This window comes from Neopsephotus bourkii, unplaced genomic scaffold (genome assembly GCF_033783945.1).
Source record: "Neopsephotus bourkii isolate Nb327-2 ecotype Australia unplaced genomic scaffold, CSIRO-AGI_Nbou_v1 NB_719, whole genome shotgun sequence".
NCBI classification, from domain to species: Eukaryota; Metazoa; Chordata; class Aves; order Psittaciformes; family Psittacidae; genus Neopsephotus; species Neopsephotus bourkii.
In genome coordinates this window covers 2,848,996-2,869,551 of record NW_026901218.1, presented here as the reverse complement: position 1 = coordinate 2,869,551, position 20,556 = coordinate 2,848,996, and the positions used below count along the sequence as shown (strand labels likewise).

The 20,556-nt window shown below is 43.3% G+C and overlaps 1 protein-coding gene and 1 long non-coding RNA gene across 2 annotated transcripts in view; both read right to left on the bottom strand.

Moving 5' to 3' along the window:
- Nucleotides 1-2,593: 2,593 nt before the first annotated feature.
- The window catches only part of SYNPR (synaptoporin), a 108,552-nt gene continuing 90,589 nt past the window's right edge, over nt 2,594-20,556 (bottom strand). The window contains exons 4-6 of the mRNA XM_061354273.1: nt 14,850-15,048; nt 5,180-5,371; nt 2,594-4,445 (exon numbers count right to left, since the gene is read on the bottom strand). Coding sequence (XP_061210257.1) covers nt 4,179-4,445; nt 5,180-5,371; nt 14,850-15,048 — 658 coding nt within the window. The 3' untranslated portion in view covers nt 2,594-4,178. The remainder of the gene's footprint in view (nt 4,446-5,179; nt 5,372-14,849; nt 15,049-20,556) is intronic.
- On the bottom strand, nt 12,676-13,735 carry LOC133212624 (uncharacterized). Its single transcript, XR_009725551.1, has 2 exons — nt 13,697-13,735; nt 12,676-13,024 (listed from the first exon to the last, which is right to left on the bottom strand). It is a non-coding gene; the product is annotated as an uncharacterized LOC133212624 (long non-coding RNA).

Sequence of the window (20,556 nt, the reverse complement as noted above, 5' to 3'; positions counted from 1 at the left end):
AGCTATAAAAACTTAAAATGTTATTAAAGAAGAACACAACAAGAAAAATGCAAGAAATGAAACTAGTAGATAAATGCAATAAATGGGGTGCATCCCTGCTGAACTATTAAAATTTCACATTGAAATGCTAAGGTCTCCATACTAAGGATGCATGGCATTGACAAATGATGGGATGATCAGCACCAGATATTAATACTATCCATTCACATTCATAAAGATTTTGACTCGTATCTGACTTAAAACTAGTAGACAGAAGACTAAACGCTTATGACATGATATGGCATAATAGGGGAAGAACTTTTCCAGAAAGGATGGAACAACACTTGGTACTTTCTACTCAGTATTTCTTCATCTGTCTGCAACATTAATTGTGAAACTCTGGAGATGATGTCAGGAGCAGACTACACGCAGGTGCAGTGTGGGTTGCATGCGACTGCCTCTGTCATCAGTACATCAGCATTGAGCCAAGAATACTTCAGGGCTAGAGCCCGAATTGCTCATTCAAATTGAGAGCACATACAGATTGGAAATAATTAACCTAATCAGGTCAGGCAACTGCAATATGAATTCATGCAATAGGAGCACAAACTTCCTCCAAGTCCTGGCCATCACTGAGGCTCTGTTATGGGCAGTTCAACAGCCATGGTGAAGGAGATTTAGTCAGGGAAGTATTGCACAATAAGAAAATACCTTGTCTAGTGAAGGCACAGCCCTGTGGGCTGGATTTGCATCTGAACTTCTCCTTGGCTCCTTGATGTGCTGGGCAGGGAACAAAGCAGGCTGCAAAACCACTGCATTCCCAGAGTCATGCTCCCTGCTCTCCCCGCAAAGGGTATGATGCTGCAGCTTCGCAAAAGTGCATCCCTCCCCAGGCAAAAGCAATGGGGAAACCCTAAGCCGAAATGTGAGCATGATTCCTCTTGCTTGGCTTCTGAGTCACCTGGAGAGAAAGTCCTGTGCTTCCACTTCCTCTGCCACACTCTCAGAGGTACCGGAGAGTACACAGCTCTCCTGCACATCTCTAGACTTGATAATGCAAATATGCTCCCATCCTGGGTAGCTGAGAAATGGGCTATAAAGAGAAACACATGGGAAAACAGGAGGGACAGCACACAAGAACAAGGAACATGCTTTTTTTTTCTCCCAGGCTGACCTAGTTATTCAACTAACTGGCAGAGATACACACTAATGATGAAGTGGGAAAGCAATCAGCCTGCCAGCAGCAGTTTCACAGAGGATGCTCAAGTGTACTTAGCTATTTGTCTTAAGCCCAGGAAACATCAAATACAGGCTTTTCCATCTTGCAGCTCAACACTTTGCTATACCGTCACTATTTCTAGTTCAAATAAACCTCCAATTTCTCAGTGATTGCCAAAGGATGTGATAAGAGTTGAATCCAGGAGAACACAGAGGAAACATTCAAATACACTCTCTTATATAACACAGGCAAGTGCATGCCTCATTTTTATTCTCACTGTTGCTACTGTTATATACTATATTATTATGAGAAGCTATAGGTGAAGAGATTTTTCATCATTCCTAATTCACAGTGAAGACTATAGCCCCCAAATTATAACAACCAGCTCAATTGTTCTGCTTGGCAGCAAGGAGCTGAGGTACCTGTGAAGATGCAAGTAAAGCAACGGGCAAGTCTCCCATGAAAACAAGCACCTCTTTCACTGCTTTTGTCAACTTTTCGACCAGCTGTGCCCTTCATGAGAAAATCTTAGATTTTGAGTTACACAAATAATACCCCAAATAAGTAATTCTGGCCCGGATCTTGTATTAGAAATGCTCTTTCTCCAGGGGTGGCAACTCCTAAGGGTTTGAAAGTTGCAGTTCCTGTGCTCACAGAGTTACACAAGAATTTCAGCTTGTTTGAAATGCAGGAATAAACCTAAGCAAAACTCAAGTTTCTAACTCTCAGCATTGCATAGGAAAGTCTGGAAATGGGACCATGTTGATTTGGGTGGAAAAGTTCATGAAGAGAAAGCTAGTTGACACAAAAAGCTCTATTTCTAGTGGGGAGGCTTAGCTAAACCTTGGGATATTCCTTATTAACTAATAGAAAGTGGATTTAAAAGAAAAAAAGTAAGACTATGTGGGAGGGGGCACAAAGAGCACACATTCCATCCCCATCTCCTGCATGCACACAGATTTCATTTTCTCCTGGCTTACTTTTATCAAACTTTACCAAAACATAAAAAACCAAAGAATAAAAGAACTGAGACCCAGAATTATTTTGTCATTGACCTAGAGAATTGTATTTGCTCCCATTTGGAATACCAGGACATTGAGACATTCCAATATATATAGTTTGTCCTCTCTTAAGCTGAAACATGGCTTCCCAACAATACACAAAAGTGGGATACTTAAGCACAGTGCTAGGCTAGTCTTACTGACAGGTAGAAAGAGATTTAAAGAGGCGGGGAGGTATTAAATTGAACAGTTTTAATTATTTTGTATTCAACTTATGATGTTGACATTTAATGACCAGTGTCTGTAGAAGTGTTGTACTCCACTGTACATTAAAATAATCCTCATTAAAGTGTTGGAAAACAGCAAGAATATGACCAATAAGGTCAAGCACAGGAATAGTTATCTATCTTTAATAGTTATCTTAGGTATTTTGCAGAGACATTTTAATATTAACATACTCTGAAAACATGCATTGTATGCAATAACTTTATTAGGATCAAATAGATATCACAATATAGATTCATCCACCAAGTAGCCATAAATTGGTTACAACAATCATGGAAGAGACTAAGCTGTTTTAAGCTAAGATGCTTTCAACATTACAGCTCATACAATAAGATTATATACTGATACACTTTGATTTAGAAATGCAGATGATCAGTTTTGGTTAGTATATTGTGCTTCAGGCTTTCATTTGTGTCAATGCGTCTCATAAGCTGTAGTGAGGAAGGGATGAATTTCCCAGAGAGAGATCCAAATGGGCTACAATTCTGGCTTTGGCTATTTTAGCATGAGTTCCTCTGAGCCTGGGTTATTTGGTCAGTCCAGTTACATTCTGCAGTAGCACCAAGCTAATGCTCAGAGCAGTAATCTAACAGAGGGAGATCTGACAATCTTCAAACGGCATGGATAGAAAGGTTTTGATACTATAAGAGGGCATAAAGGAATATTTATGCTTTCTAAGGTCACAACAATACATGTGATTTGCATGTTTTGCTGTATTAAGCAACAGGGCATTTTCACATAGATTTGTATACTGATATCTGCACCTCTGTTATCTTAGTTAAATAGATACCTTTGTAAACATATAACACAGTTACTTGGTCCTTAATTGTCCACAGCTCACGTTAAAAGATTCACAAAACATCCATAGAAATAGTGATTTTATAGAATGAATACTTAGCTGAGTTAAATGGAATAAACATTGGTCAGGTACCATATATACTACTGAATGCTATTTCAAGGAAAAACATTTTAGTTACAAAGCATTCAGAACTTGGGTAAGCCATATATTCAACTCTGCAAAATATATATAAAAGATGCATACTTGTTTTAAACATACATTTAACAAAATGTAGTGGCAGAAGTCGAGAAGTTCCATTTACACAGTCCAGACATTTGGTAGTATGAAACTGCTTATCCATGCACTGAATTACAGGTGTCTCAGATAACTGAAATAATAGTGCAATCTTCTGAACCCAAAAGGTATAACCAAAACAAACGCTCTGAAGTCACAAACAGGCATTTTTGAGAATTTAGGTGCAATGTTACATGCATGGATATACAGAATAATCTGTAGAAATAATAGTAAAACACTCTTGTTTTTCACCAAAATGCAGAAGGAAATTCAGTTTTATTATGCATATTAAATACTACAGACTTGAGGCTACAAAATGCTTCTACCATCTCAACACATACAAAACTACCATAAAGTTATCTCTACAGTACATACTACAAGACTGACTTCAGGTCACCACCAGTGATGAGCATACGCCCTGTATCTGGCTAGTCAAGGTTAGAAAAGGCCATCTCCAGCCCACTGGCAACTTCAGGAAGTACGCTTAGACCTTCCACCAACATTAAACACCATGTTGTAGTATTAATTTATGTAAAACCCTTAAAAACCTGGGACCACTGAAACTTGAGACCTTTTAAACTCTCTACACATGAGGGATACAAGAGCTTGTTCTGTGTGAACCCTATATTTGATTAGCAAAGGAGGTTGGCCCACTCTGGCCATAGCTCTGGGACTGACCATATTCACCCACCTGGCTGTAGGAGCCCGGCTGGTTGTAGCCACCAGCCGGCCCATAGCTGTCTTGGTTGTAGCCACCTTGGTTATAGCCACTGGATTGCTTCTCCATGGCGTCCTGAGCATGCCGCTGGCCCGAGGAATGCCAGCCTGTCTCCTTAAACACAAACCAAATGTTGCCTGCCCAGAGGATAAAGTTCAAGAAGCCAAAGACCTAAGAGGGAAGAAGAGGAGCTGGTCACCCAACAGCCAGGGTCTCACAGCCCAGCCTCATGTTATGGACCCTGCACCATCCTGGGAAAAGTAAGTGCTGCTTCGAGTTCATCTTTTGCCCAAAAAGTGCTGGAAAATCTTTTTAGCTTTGGAGCAAATTCCCAAATTCACCTCCCTTAACTCTATCTTACAGGGGGTTTGGTTTCCTTTTTGTTTCCATAAAAAAGTTGAGTTTTTAGGCCAAATATTTTTACATTTGTAAACATTATCTTGTTTAAAGAAACTATAGAAGATAAAATAGAAGGAAAATAACTTTAAAGTGAGATATTAATTGATCAGCTGCCGACAGGGGCTTGTTGTGGATGTTTTCTTTTTAAACATTCTGAAGATCAATTTTTTGTTGATTTTCAAGGATTTAGAAAATTTTAGGCACAAAACCTTCTCAGGGTTTGCAGGAGTTTCAGGTCCCCTTTCAAAGGGAGCAAGTTAAAAGCAGACAGGCCAGCCAATGCACTTTGCTTTCTCCCTATCCCAACCTTGCACGCTCATCTCACTGCTGCTCCACAGCAGATAGCTGTAACGAGTCAAGCTCTGCCTTTCCCTGCAGCAAGACTGTACTTCCAATTCAATCATGTCAGCTGACTGACACCAGCTGATTTAGGTCAAAACATGAGTAAAAGAGGGAAAAACACATTTGCAAGGTAAGGGTGAAAAATAGTGGTCAAAGTCACTTACAACCGAAGTATTGAGGCTTGACATAACAGGGCTGCGAACAGGCAAGCATTTGTTGGACTGCTGTTTGCAGGCAGACATCAGCAGCAGCACTTCTTCTGGGTCGGTTGCAATCTTTACATCAGACAGTCCTTTAGCCCAAGCAGATGAGCTCACTAGCCACAAGAATGAGAAGACCACTGTCACAATGAAATCCTAAAAGACAAATTAGTTAGAAACATTATACTGGTGTGTCCATGGGGAAGAAAATAACATTAAAAATCACCAGAAAACTGACAGATTGCATTAGAGGAGACAAAAAAAAACAAGACCAAGAGCTTGTTATCTTGTGGAAGGTTGTGATTTATTGTCATCATTTACAGAGATGATTTTCAGAAGTGCTAGACGTGCCTAATGGGACAGAACCCTTTCGCTACCATTTGCATCTCCAGCCTTGAGCCACATTCCCACAAACATGTGGCTGGTACCCAGGATGCTCTGCTGCCCTGGAAATTTGGCTATTCACAGCACCTGGCTGATGAATTGGGATCAGTTAAAAAATATAGATGCCTGGAAAGGAGCTGGGCCCTCTTGAGGGCTGGCTCTCTCCCTGGGGGCTCCTACAGACATCCAGGGGTGGTTTCCAATAGGAAACGTTTCCATCTGTGGCAGCATCACAGGGAAAACCTGAAACTGGCTAATCCTCAGCTATCAGATGAGGAGTTTTCTCACAATTACAGGTAAGGCCAAATGTCCCTGCTTCACGAGCCGTGCAGCCACTAATCATCACAAGTGAACGTATAAACAGCAAGACTTGCCAAGCACAGAGACTCCTCAGCTCCTCCCTGTCCTGGTAAAGCATTTGCTCCTAATTCCCATCCATGTGAAAAGAGGGGAGAAGGGGTAGTAGGCCCTCCAGGATCTAGCACCCCCAAGCAGCTCTGCTCTGAACCACTCTGCTTACTTTTCCCTTGAAAGACTTTCAGGAGCACACACAGGCATAAACTTCTCCCTGTCTTAGCCAGAACAAGTGGCCAAGTGACACTGTTGTTGTGTGGGTTTGGGGGGAAAGGAGGGAGGAGGTGTGATTTTTCAAGCTTTCTTGTGTCTTGCTAAAACAGAAGAGCCTTTCTGCTGTCATATTTCATTCCATCTGTCAGCCCACAGCAGATGGTAGAGGTGCCAAAGTCTAACGTACCACTAACTGCATTGCTGCGTCTTGATATCCCACCTCCCATGGGGGCTGCTTCCCCTTCCCCCTTACAAAGTGAAGGTGTACATGGAAGGAAGAGAAAACACTCATTAAGAACATAGCATTTTGGGTTGCTAAGCAAAGAAATAAGTGATCCCTAGGAAGTACTCTCATCTTCTACAAGCACACCTGACATGTGGGGAAGGAACTCTCCACAGCACTGCAGGAACGGAGGACATGAGCCTCTGTCATGATGGAAGAGGCACCAGTCAATAAACCAGTCGTGCAAGTGAGCCATGAACAAAGGATTTCTCTGCTCACGCAGATGGGATTAAATTAACTGTGCTTGGATGCTTTCCCAAAGGATACATCCTTCTCTTTTAACAGTGCCACAATTCTTTTTCTGCAGGCCTGTGTCTGCCACCAAGCTTTGAGGTCCTCTGACCTCCCTTCATGCTGCCCAAATGGGCTCTCTTGAAGAGCGTGAAGCCTAGGAGCTGACAACTATCTTAACACCCAAAGAGACCCCGTGTAGGCAGAGACATATAGCCCAAAGTAATTATTCTTCTTAGGGATATTTCCAGCAAAAGAAATTATTGTATATGTCCTGGCAGTAACTGACTGAGAAACAGAGTCCTAGAGGCAAGTGTTCAATTGCAAACATTGCCTAAATATTCCAGCTGGTAGAAACACCAGATACTCACTGAGCTATTATGATGGAATAACCTTTGTATTTGCTATGAGGCTTGGCATGTTATGGATGTCAAGCCCTTGTATAGGCTCTGATTGATACAACAGAGAGGCACACATCAGTGTTTTGGAGAATACATTTTTTAAATGCCAAGCGATTCTCCCTCAACGCCACTTCACTTTCAGACTCCGCCAGCTAAATCAAGCTCTGCAGTCAGTGCATTGGCAATAACAATAAAAAAGATGCTGAACAGCAGGTAGAAATTGGAAGCAGAGACAAACCGACCCAAACCAACAGAGTGTAGGAGCTTGAACTTGCTAAACAGAGGGAAGTTTTAAAAGTAAGCAAAGTTCTTCAAGCAGGAGACAGCAGCAAAGGTTTACCAGATCCTCACCCCATGTTGGTGACGCATTTGCACAGCTCACGGCACAAATGACTGCCATTTGCAAGAGTCCCTCACTCTAACTGCTAGTAGCTCATGTATCTACTAGAAACACCCAATAGCACTGAGCAGTTGAGGGACTGGTCCTAAACAGACTAAGTATTTCATCCTATTTCTCCATCTCATCCTCCAGCCTTCTGCTGACTTCCTCTGCTCCCCTGCACCAGGATGTCCACACAAAACCTAACCCTGACAAATCTGCCTCTAGTTTCCCTATTTGAGAGCAGATCAGAGCCTTGGGAAAAGTGTCCCTGCTTCTTGGGGGCTGAGATAAGCCCTTTTATACAGGAACACCCCAAAATTATGAAGTCTGGCTGGGTGCAAGATGCACACTAAGCCAAATACGAAAGATCACACATTGGGACTTAGAGAAGAAAGCATGCAGTCTGTCTACTAGCTGGCCAACAGCTGATCAAGAATATAAATTTAGATTAGAGGGATATTTAGATATCAGGTAGATTTGGATTAAATATTAGGAAGAGGTTGCCTGAAGAAGCTGTGGCTGCCCCATCCCTGGCAGTGTTCAAGGCCAGGTTGGATGGGGCTTGGAGCAACCTGCTCTAGTGGAAGGTGCCCCTGCCCATGGCAGGGGTTTGGAATTGGATGAGCTCTAAGGTCCCTTCTAACCCAAACCAGTCTGGGATTCCATGATTCCATAGGACAGAAAGGCCAATGAAACACCAGAATTTTTCCCACGGGTGCTCTCACCAAGCCTATGTAGCTGGACTCAGGCTCTTGAAGAATTTGTTCCATCTCCTGTGTGCTGTGCAAGAAGCAAAACCTGACTACAGCAAACTTGTGTCTTCCTATTTATTTCAAAAGTTTGGTAACCTTCAGCTTTGGCTGGAACTCGAACGTCTCTTGTTTTCAAGGGGGTTTGCATTTCTGGCTGAACACTTTCACAGCTCTGGGTGGAACAGAGTTACAAGATAATGACATGCTGAGAATAAAAGTGAATTTCAGGCTAAGTTGTTCTGTGGCTTAATGTCTATCTGGGGGATTTCTCTTGGTAATTAAAGCCAGAGCATCCGCATACTAAAACAAATCTTGCATTTGAATGTTTAATAACCCTATAGCATGGGCGAATTTTCTTTTTCCTTTGGAACAAAGTAATTTTTGTAGTTGCTCTCTTGAAACGGTGTCTACAGATCTATTCAGTGTGTATTGTTGTACAGTTAAGCTACACTCCTAATTGCAAAATTCCTTTCTCAGATCTCAGCTGGGATACTTTGGTCTGCCTACAGGTGCCTTTGGGAAGGAGGCAAAATAGGAGAATGTAGGAGAAAGAAGAAAACAAGATTTAAAATATGCTGAATATCCAAAAAGGGAGTTTTTAACAGCCTGAAGTATGTCTAACAAAAGAAAAAAAAAACACCAGAAAACACTCTTGTTGCCTTTTTCAAGTTGAAACTTGCTACAACTGAGTTTGCCAAAAATGCCTGCTTGGAAGAATTTTATATATTATATGTTATAGAATAGAACTGTGAATGCCTTTTCTTTTCATGATGACTAAAGCATTTCTCCTCACTATCAAGCTAACAGCTTTTGCAAAATGCCTGTCTCTGGAGGCGCAGACACTTAAGTCTCCTAAGCACAGTTTCAGATCCCCAGTGTCCAACACAATCTCAGCCAGCCAAAAGCATCTGCAGGAGCTGTTTGCTCACTCAGAAAGGGCGATGTGTTTCACCCACTCTGAGTTGGTTGGTGGATTCAGCAACCCCTAGTGTGCTGTAATACATGTCCCTGCATGCACTCCATGCCATGCCCTGCTCTCCCTCCCAGCCAAAGTGGCTCAAGTTTGGCACGACAGCCCTGGGCTGCTATGCTTGAAAACATGCAAAGACTCTGCTCTGGCTTGGCTGGAGGGCCCTGGCATCCCTGCAGCACTCACCCGCCCTCTTCCCTTGATCTACTGCAGTTGCTGGCCCCATAACTGGCTTCCACACAGGACTGTCAGTGCCTCTCCACAACGTTTCTATCCACTAATGTTCATGCTACAAAACCTTTTCACGTGACAAAACCCCATTGTGCATTCACAGCAAACAAGGGAAGAAAACAGAAGTCCATAAACTCTCCTAACCAGAGCATGCCTAGCTCGGCAGCACTGCCAACAGGTTTCATGGAGAGACATATGGGAATGGAAGGAGTTTTCTTTACCCCACCAAGCCCAAACTGCTCAGAAGATTCATTTTCACAGTCCAATCTGACCTAAAAATTCAAGAACAACCCCAGTGAGAGCCACAGTCCCGGTCTGTGAGAGTGGTCAACAGCAGGCTGCTGCAGGCAACTGCAGAAAGCAGAAAACGCCTTCCTACAGTGGCATTTTAGCTCTTTGTTGGTCTGAACAAGGTCCCACCCCACATTTTCTGCTGAATGAAGCTTTGGAAGAATTATATGGTAATTGCAAGTATTTATGGCTCTGCAAGCTTGCTTCTGGCAATGAAGTGCAGGGCCCTTTGGGAGGCACCAGCACGCACTGCAAGGTCACTGTGGTTTTGTTTCAGAAAAGAGATGAAAACAGTGGGCTGGAACAGCTCTTTGAAATGCAAAAAATTAGTCAGATTATTATAATTTCATTTTTCAACTGCAAAGGATTCAATCTCTGCTTTTACAGGTGGCTCTTTATTCTTTTCCTATTTATTTTCTGGGAAGCTGGGCAGAAGGGAGGAAACAAAAGATGTTTAATCAAAGGCATCTCCAAAGAGCAGACTAGAAGTGTACTTGGCTCACTTGGTCCACAACATATGTAAAGAACTAAACACTTTTTTGCTTAATGTGATAATTCACAGGACTCCAGATGCAAAGAAGATATCTCATCTTCTTACGTGTAAGCATCTTTATACACTGTAAAAATGAGGTTCTCACGAATTTGCTATAAAAATGAAATACCTCTTTTCAGGGCTATGTGAGTCATTTTGCTGAATCATTTTATGCTTTTATATTAGTTGATTGGAATACAAGTAAAGTGGTTTACATTATACATGAATGCGTGTGTTTTTCTCATGGCTAATCTATAACTTCCCAAAGACAAACCTGAAGGAACATAGAGACAGTTTCAGAGTGTGGGTTTTAAATGGAGCATATGGGGTACAGAAACTATGGAAAAAGTAAGAAGTCTGAGTGATGAGTGCACATTGCTGTGACTATTCTGTCCTTTATTTTTGCCACTCCAGACATATATGGAAGCATCTTCCTTTGATCCACTAAAACTTCAGCACAGGACTAACTGTTGGGTTGGTTACTCTCCACTTGCAAGCAGCTGCAAACATACAGATCCAAAGCAGGGCATCAAGACAGAGGTGCTTGGGGTGGCAGTCCTGGGGTGCCGCTCATCTCTGCTCTCATTGCAAACCAGCAATGTCTCCCCTGGATATGTAGTGTTACACAAGTGGAAAATAGATTCTGTTGGTCTGAGAGATGCAGATACACTAAAAACCGGTGAGGTTTTGTACATCACATTCATTAAAATTAAGTTGCCACCACCAATTAATTTATTTAAAAAGTTTCTGGCTCATTAGCACTCATCAGTCATTTAAGAGTTTAAGTCATTTAAGAGCTTGCACTTGTCCCCACAGCTCCTCACTGTACACGTTCATTGGGCAGGAGCTTGCAACTCAAATCCCAGCTGCTGTTTGCAGAGCTCAGAAGCACACTGCACATACCTATTAGGTGTTTAATCCCTGGTAAACTGCTCCTTGTTCCTTTAGGAATTGACAATAAAGGTCTTCTCTAATGTTTCTCTAGTATGAACCCCCTCGAATGATCACTCCATGGAGCCAGCGAAGCAAGTGGAGAGCACACATGGCAAGAACTTGGTGCTGACAGCCCTATGGGAAAGGAAGACTCCCACCTCCATCATGAATGAATAGCACAACAGGGAACCTCTGTGACCAAAAGGAAGATTTTTATCCCCAAAACCTTGCAGGCAATGTTAGCAAGAGACACGGCTCCCTGCACAGTGAATAAAACTCACCAGTGCCGTCCAAACAGCCATGGAAAGAGTTAATGCCTTCTCCTGCTGGAAATATTTCCTTGCCATGATGTCTCACTTCCCACCAAACATTAAAATATTTTTCCACAGTTAAAGTGATGCTTTGGTGAGATCTCAGCACATGCAGTGGGGTTTCCCTAGATCATGCATATCAAACAAGGCAAACCTGAGACATTTGTGACTGGAATGTTCTCTTTGTCATGACCTTGTGGTCATTAAATTCTTTATAATCATATATTCTGCATCCAGCTCGTTGTGCACTGATGGCCCTCTTAGTGCCTGCGCAAGGATTTTTTGGAAAAACACATGAAATCTCAAGTGAAAGGTTTTCTTTCCTCTCTCCTCTTCTCCTGTCATACTCGTTCAAATCCTGAAAATTCATCAGGAGGAAAGGCAGCCAGCTCTGCGAGGGTGCCACTTAAAGGCAGATGTCGTCTCAGACTGAGCATATCAAGCCAAAAGGAAACACAAGGCTTAACATGGGAATGGCTTTAAATATGAAATAGTGATCGGTCACTGCCACAGAAGCAAGGAAAGATGAAACTATAATCTTCTAGCTCTTCACTGAGAGGTGAAAGAATGGTAGTCTGGAAATGAAACTGCATGAAACACGGATCCCTCCTGCTGATGAAGGAGGGAGGGCTGCCCAGCCTCCTGCACTGACACATGTTGGGGGTGCTGGCTGGGCTCATGCAGGCACAAAAGCACCTCAGATTTCTGCAGCACTTTTCTTTGGGAGGGACAATCTCATGGGTGAGACATACTCACACTTCTGATCCGACACACGTGTGATCTTGCTGGGTACGTCAGCTCAGTGTAGCATCTGCCTGGGGCTGGAGGATGCATCGCCTGCCTCCCTTGCACAGCACATTGCATCCCTTAGGTGATGCCTGCAGCCATGGGAAGCTGGTTTTCACTCTGAGTTTCTCTTGACCCTTGAATTCCTCCAGGCTACAGCTGCTTGCTCTGGCTGGGGCTCTGAGTTTTCCCTGTATCTCCACTGAACAGTAGGACTCACACTGTCCCCCAGTCAGGCTGTGGTCCAAATGAAAAGGGGGCTTTCTCCTAAAAATACCCAGCATGACAGAGCTGGCAATACAAAGGAGGTGCAGATGAGACTCTCCTCCTGGCAGGCCTAGGCTGAGCATTACTCTCAACCACTTCCCAACACTACTCATCGGCAAGACCTGCTTTTACTGCAGGACAAACTCAAAAGCATCTTTTTATTCTGAATAAATAAGGTCATTTAGGCTTGGTTTAGAAACTGGGAAACTGCAAACAGAGGCTTTGGTAACAGACACTCGTTAAATTTAACCTGTAGATTCAATTACAATCCATTACACAGAACAAATTAAATCAATGTCACGTTAATGCTGTTGCAGACTGCACCGTACATCCTGTGACAAGCATGACTGCAGCAGCTGTATCTGGAAAATCCTAGACAACAGCAAACGGCCACATCATACTCTGACATATTTGCATTATTTTTTCTCTTGATTTTTCTTCTATTGCTTCACAGAATGATGTGGTTGGTCAGAAGAGAGAATTATTTCCTGCAAGAAGACTAAAACGGCAAATATCTGCAACTAATTCTTTGATGAGACAGTCTTGAAATGAGTTATTACTTGATACTAACTGCAACAAGCAGAAGCAAGCCACTTTATTTATTGCTTCTGTAGGGACCCCTTTATCTTGCTTGTTCTACCTCTCCTCTGTGAAGATTTCCCCTCCTTTCCTCACGATTTTCTAGGGAGAGAGGAAAGGTCCCAACAACCCCCAAAATGAAGAGGATTCATTTCCTTTGATGTGGAATGAGAATTTTTCCTTCTGTAACAATTCATCAGTTTTTAATTATGCAAACTTAAATAAAACAACTTACATCTCTTTGCAGCAGAAATCTTCCCCTAAATACCCCGAGCTAAGGTTACTTTTCTATGGTTAATTCTTTTGCTTATTGCTACTGCAGCTATTTCCTTTGACAGGTACAGCCTTTCTGAGCTGGTGACTTATTCGCCTATTATTTTTCTGATGCCCTGTGCCAGTGGCTTTCAGTCACTTAACGCACAAATCTCAGCCAAATGTCTGGTTTCTGTCAAACATAGACTTTAGATTTTTCTGAAATCCAGGACTGACTCTTTCCTTACATCAGTGTTCACTCATCTCCCCACACCTTCGCTTGGAATTGCTCTCTCTATACCAAGACTTCAGAGGAACCTTTCCTCTACCTTAGTGTAACCTCATCCTTGCAACCTTGGAGGAGAGGGTTACCTGTGGAAGGAAGAGCATGATGTAACCCTACAGCCCATAGATGCAGAGACCTGACCCAACTTCAGCGCAGTGGAGGATCAGCACTCAGCCCTGAGCAACTGAGCAAGACAGGGGTGTATCATGGGGTGTGATGCACTGACAGGTAATGGACACCTAGAACAAAATAGCTCTCACTGGCTTTACAGTCTTGATTTATGAGAAAACGAATGCACAGTGGCACTTGTTTTTTTTACAGAATCATATTGTAGACTGGTTTGGGTTGGAAGGGACCTTAGAGCTCATCCAGTTCCAACCCCCTGCCACAGGCAGGAACACTTTCCAGTAGAGCAGGTTGCTCCAAGCCCCTGTGTCCAACCTGGCCTTGAGCACTGCCAGGGATGGGGCAGCCACAGCTTCTCTGGGCACCCTGTGCCAGTGCCTCAGCACCCTCACAGAAAAGAACTTCTTCCTTAAACTCTTCTTACCATGAGCCTCAGTAAATCAGAAAGAATCAGTAAAAAGAAAAATAAAGGCACGGACAGCTGCAGGTTGATGGGTGCAAAGAATGATAACTGGAAAATGAGTGTGGCCTCATAAAGAAGCACAGAGACACAGATGTGCTGGGAGCTCAGTGTAATATTGGAAAACCAGCCACACAACTCTCCAAAGCAAAATAATCTGGCTGAACCCAGCAGTAATAAGCAATAAGCAATCTCCCTGGCTGGGCTTTGGTCAGAGGCATGGTTTCGTTTGTCTGCTGGGTTGATGCCCGAGATCTCCTCTTCCCTTTTTTCCCCACCTGTGAAGTTCTGCTGTCACAGACACATGGCTCAGACCCCAATCATGCCACCACGCACCAACTGTTCACTTTTTGTGTGAACTTCACTGCAGGCAGTAGGAGAGAAGCAGAGAATCCCACAAGTACATACAAGTTTAGGAGTATATTTGAGCTGCATATAGTTTATGTTACCCTGTTAAAAGTTTAAATAATCATTAAGATAAAAAACCCAACAGGTGAATGCAGAGACGCATTGGGCCACTTGGATCTCCCAGACCCCACCATAGCCTCAACCACCAAAAAAAGCAAAAGGTTAAGACCTACACCAGAAAACACTGCAAACGCACACTTACAATGAGAGGGCCTCTGTTGTTTTCACGGTACTTGTTCTGGAAGAAGATATAAACCACGGTGGCAGCCAGCGAGTAGAGGAAGGCGAAGACTGCAATGGTGACAAAGAACTCTGCTGAAGAGGAGAAGTCCCCTATCAAGGAGAGCCTTTCTCGGCGCTTGCCTTCACAAGTGGGAGCATCGAAATTCACTTGATGCAACCTGGAAAACATCCCAAAGAGCAGCAGGTGAAGTAGAGAAAAAGGAATCCTATCTCAAGAGATATAAATACTTTTGTTCTGTTCTCCCAGTCTCATTCCTGATGCACGTTGATCTCCTGCTAGAATAACTGGCCCTGTAAGTTGTCTTGTGGGCTGTGCTTTTCAGAGTTGCTTGTACATGTGAGGTTACTTCCATGTGAGCATCTAGGTGAGACTGAGGACCTGAACACATCTTTTGATCAACCTCAGAGGAAAGCTGATGTTCCAACAGCTTGATACAACCCTCCCCCCATTCCTCCCTGAGGTTTTACCATGGCAACAACTGAAAAAGGATAACATGAGGAATTATTTGATTCTTGAATTCCTACAATCAAGGCAGCATAAAACAAGTCTTATCCTCTAACCTAGGCCCATGAGATGGCTGTGTTTGGAAGTTCATGACTTCCTTGTGTAAAATTGCCTAGTGTGCCTGTTAGCCACACAGGACTTCTACGTTAAAAGCTTTTAAAACCAAGCTGCAACAGAAATATGCAGCTTGGGTCAAAGGAACAGTCCACATGCCCTGGTTTAAGCAACCAAAGCACTAACCTTTTGAGCCCAAACACAGTTTTTGCAATCAGTGACCTAGCTAATAGATTTGTGGTTCTGTTTGGCAACTCTTGCCTTTTTTGCTGCAGTAATTCTAATTTCTGATTTAGAAAGGGGATCCTTGGAGTGAATGCTTGTTGCACAGCCCAGATTAGCATCAGTGGGGACATGGGTCCCAAAGGGGGATCACACTGTTCTGCTCCACACAGGTGATGAAGCAAGCAGCAAGTTAACAGCAGCAATTAAAGAAGTTATGATCTGATGCAGAGAAAGGATGAGGCCTCCTGGGAAACATTTGTCTGATCAAGAGCAATTACTGTGTGCAACAGCGGGCCATGAATATATGACTAAATAAAAAGTTAGGTCCCTTGAGGAAAACAAAACACCCGCAGTAGAAATCACAGAAGATGGATTAATGGACATTGGAGGATTGCATGACTTTCTGCGTTTCCTGGTCCAAACTAAATGTACCCAAACACATAGGCAGAACCTTTTCATAAGCAGCTGATGCATAATGCTAATTATTTGCTTCAGGCATTTTCTTCCCCAAGCTGTCGCTATAGTAAATGGGGGGATGAAAACATGGAAAGAATCTGCCTTGACACTGGAGATGAGCAGTGGCCTCTCACAGAAGCAGCACTGCCTCCCCTCCGTGAACCCAGCAAACTCTGAACACACAAGAGACTCTAATGCTCATGATCAGGCAGTTTCCTGACTTGGTTTCCAAGCTTCCTGGCATCAGTCCACACACTCTTTTTGTCAGGGCTTATTGTTCTTTCCTCAAGGGCGAGGGAGAAAAGGGTAGTAAGATTTCCTAGTGCCTGTCATGCCAACTTTGCAGCCTGTAAAGAAAGTTGTTTTGTTTTACCCATCAGCAGGATTATGGGAAGATTTGAAACGCATGATTTGCATGGCCTGAAAAGAAAACTTTCTCTGCTTTCCTCATGCACAGCTGTTTGGGTACTGTATTGACACAGAACAAAACTGGGAACCTTGCTCAAGATCCCTTGAAAGCAGTGGTACGCTCTTGTGTGGATCAGTAAGAAACTCTGCCCCATCCCTCTTTCCCCCTGGGAATGCAATGCTGTGCAGCCAGCTGCTGAGCTCATGGGCCTCTTTAGGTCTCTCCAGGGCTTGAGGCTGGGTTTAAGTGAGGTTTCACACCGCACCCAGCCCATGAGCAGGGATGATACCTGTGGTAGTGTGCAGAGCCAGAGCTGGGGACCATGCTGTGCTCCCACCCAGCAGCAGAGGCAGGGTCTCCACATCAGCCCAGACTTTGCAACTCAACACAAAGGCCTTCAAGGTCAGGTGGATTTTGTTTGTTTCTCTCCTTGTTGGTTGTTTTTCTCCCTCTTTAAAACCACCAAATGCTTAAGTTGTATCTTCCAGTTCTTAAATAATTAACCAGCTTTGCAGTGTTTGAACAGCCATGCTCAGGTACCACAGCTCCTTTTTAAGATCCCACTGCAGGGTGTGGGATGTGGTTTATGTTATCATCTCATACTGCAAACAGGCTTTAGAGAATTGCTCTGGCCCTCACATTCCTTGCACAAGCACTACAGAACTGGGCTGAGCTATATTAAATACAATTTATTTGCTTTGGGGCAATTAAAGAACAAAACCCAAGGCAATTCTGCATGCATTTTATTGTGTAAAATGCATCTTTAGGGTCTTGTTTCTACTGAAGCCTACCAGGCAACACATGGTGTTACAAATATCAATTCAAACTCCTGCACATGAAGATAAAATAACTTAAGGAGAGTTAGACTGGGAGTTGCTGCCCACCCTCTGCCTGGCCCCAGCCCCATCTGGTCTAATCACCAACAACCCACCAACCTTTCTGAAACACATTAAACTGAGACCAGTTTGCTTTTCTATTCCCTGTTTCCCCAACTGCACTTCAGTTCTGAATCACGATAAGCCAGGAAAAAAAAAAAAGATCACATATTAACATCACATTTGAATCTTCCCAGCAGTGCTTTCATGGCCAAGCATCTGTCAGGAATTCCAGATCACAGAAGCCTTCTTCCAGGAAGTTATTTTTATTCACTTGCTCTTTCTTTTTTGATTCCCCTAGCCTCTAGGAGGATGTGCAGCAATCAGTGCCTCTTGTGGACGCCTCACCTCTGCCCAAACAACTGAGATCTCACTTGTGCAAAGGGCCCCTGAAATAGACCATGACTCAGAACTGGGAAGTGGAGATGTGGCAGGGAAGAGAGGTGAGTGAGCCAAGCCCTGGGGTGGTTAGGGTGGATGCTAACTTTGCAAGATACATTTGAAAAGTTTCTTTAAAGCAGGGGAGGATCAGTGACAGAAAATCCAGTCTCACCGATCAAAACCCCTTTGATCTGGAATGACATCTCAGGGAGAAACTCTGTTTTTCCCACTGATGTTCCTCAGTCAGCCTTTCTGGGGGCAGGGTGGCTTGGTGATGACTCAGGAAAACTAACTGCCTCTACCTCTGTTTCCTGCTTTTGATGCAGGACTACCTGTTCTTTCTCTTACTTCCTGACTTCTTTAACCTCTTCCTATCTCTCATTCTTTACACCTTATCTTTTCCCTCAAGTCATCCTTGGCGAATGTCTTCCTTTGGTTACTTTTCTTACCTCCAGCACCACCTCTGCATTTCACCTTTGCCTCTCCATCTGCTAAACAAAGGCAGGAGCCCCAAGAGTGACCCTTTGCACTTGGTTGACACCTGAACAAGATTGCTGGGCTGCATTAACAGAAGTGATTTTCAGTGAGTGATGGACAATGCAAGTAAGGAATACTTCAGTGTTAAATCTACCTAATGAGGGGGAAAATAATTAAAAACCTTTCCCTCATCCAAGTTCCTCCTCCAAAAAAACAATCTGGAAGGTGCTTTTTGCCTTATTAATATCATTATTAATTCAGAAATAAAGTTGATAACTCCTGAATGTGACTTGCACCCCTCACTCAGCAGAGCAGCACTGAGGTTGTGCTTGCTGCTCATTGCTACTGACACTGTCCCCTTCACCCACTGTGTCTGTTTGCCAACAGCAGCCATCATTGTCAAGCCATCCAGGTTTGAATCCCTTCAAATACACTTGAATCTGAAGCAAGTCCAAAGGCAGTCAAGTTTCACTGATGAAGTCACAGTAATTAAGGGCTTCTGAGGTTTCTCCTACCATTTGGCAAGCTTTCCGTTGCCGTGGGGAATATGATGACAAGACAGAGGTATTGTCTAGCTTGACAAGATCAAAAGAGGGCAGGAATGTTTTACACTGGGAAAAAAAAAGCACTTTTACATTGTTCCACAATAGCAAAGAGCAGTTAGATTTTCAGACACTAATTACCCTCGCTCTGAAAACAATACATCCAGCCAGACACACTGAACAAAGCTACAGCTGTTACAAAGGAGCGTGGGAGCAGAAGTTCTGCTCTCACTGTGTAAATGGGAAGTTGCCTTTCCTTCGTGAGCTACTTTAGCACAGTATTCAAGATACAATTTGTTTCTAATTATAGACCCTCTGTTTCTTTTCCAGGCAGCTTAGTCTGCCTCATGATCTTTGACCACAAAGATGGTCAGCGCCAACTACCCCAAAGACCAGTCTTGCCCCAGGTCCCACTCTGCCAGCAGACACAGAAGAGCATGCACCCAAGTGATCTAATCTTGTCTGACTCACAAAGCCTCCCCCTTCAGCAGAGCACACAGGGATTAGACTGGAAACCAACAGAACATGTAATTAATGCCAAGTATGTGCTCAAGTATTATTGATGAACCGGCACAGATTTCCTCTCCTGGGCTTTGATCAGTGCCTGGATTAATAAATAACAGATAAAGCTCTGCCTCCAAAAATTCTCAATGGGGGTTCCTGTTTCTGCATTCCTTTACTAGGATGTGGTGAATAACAAGCAAAAATAAAAAAAATTAAAAAGAAGGCTGTTTTGGCAGGTTGTCCTATTTTCTGAAAATAGAATCTTGTATTCCACCCCCTACCCCATCTATAACGTGCTTGAACAAAATCTACAACACCCACACATGTGCTTGAAAAACCCAGAGAACCATTATCCTTTCCTTGGGCTTTATTCCCCCCCTCGCTTGTTTCTGGTAATCAAACTGTCAATTGTATTTATTGTCTGTAAAGCAATGAGAGAAATACACCACTGGAAATTGGTTAGTGCAGGTAGCTCTTGAGAAGGAATTTGCTGTGAAATGTTGATCCAGATCTCCAAAATGAGAGAAAAACAAAATTTCAAAGTCCAGTAGTAAAACGCTGAGATGCACAAGGCCCCTTACAGCTAGTCAGTTGCTCCATCAAGGCATAAGAACAGGACAGGGATTTTGCCTTCCTTTCTCTGGGATAAAAAGTATAGGCATTTCTTTAGTTAGCCCTGGAAATACTGTGACTCCCTTGTTTCAGAGGGCTACGCTGATGTGCTCTCACATTGCTGCTTCCAGTCAGCCAGTCCCTGGGCACATGCCCCTTCTCAACCTGCCAGATGTGTGTTTTTTCATATGTTTAGTGGAAGAAGACTAATAAATGGGAGCCTTTCCTCTCACAGCAGAGCACATTCCCATAAGACTTCTGTAGAGATATTACCGGTATTAAGAAAAATACCTTTAATATGCAGGTGGATGTAGGAATCTGCACGAAGAGGAAAGGTCTTTTCTTTAAAGGAATTGAGGTCCATTGACTCTCCCAACACTCTTCACAGCCTGTTCTGAAGCAGGAAGCAATGCACACAGTGCTCCTCACTGCAAAGAACATTTCCACCTGTGATGAACATCCCCACATGTTCAGTGCTAAACCTGAACCCCGCAGCAATGAAGTCACACTACAAGCTCTCACACACGCCACAAACTCTTGCAGAGGGAGCCACTGCTAAGCAGTTGCACTCAAGTCCATTTTATTGCCAATTATAAACCATTATCCACCAATTCCCAGAAGATCGG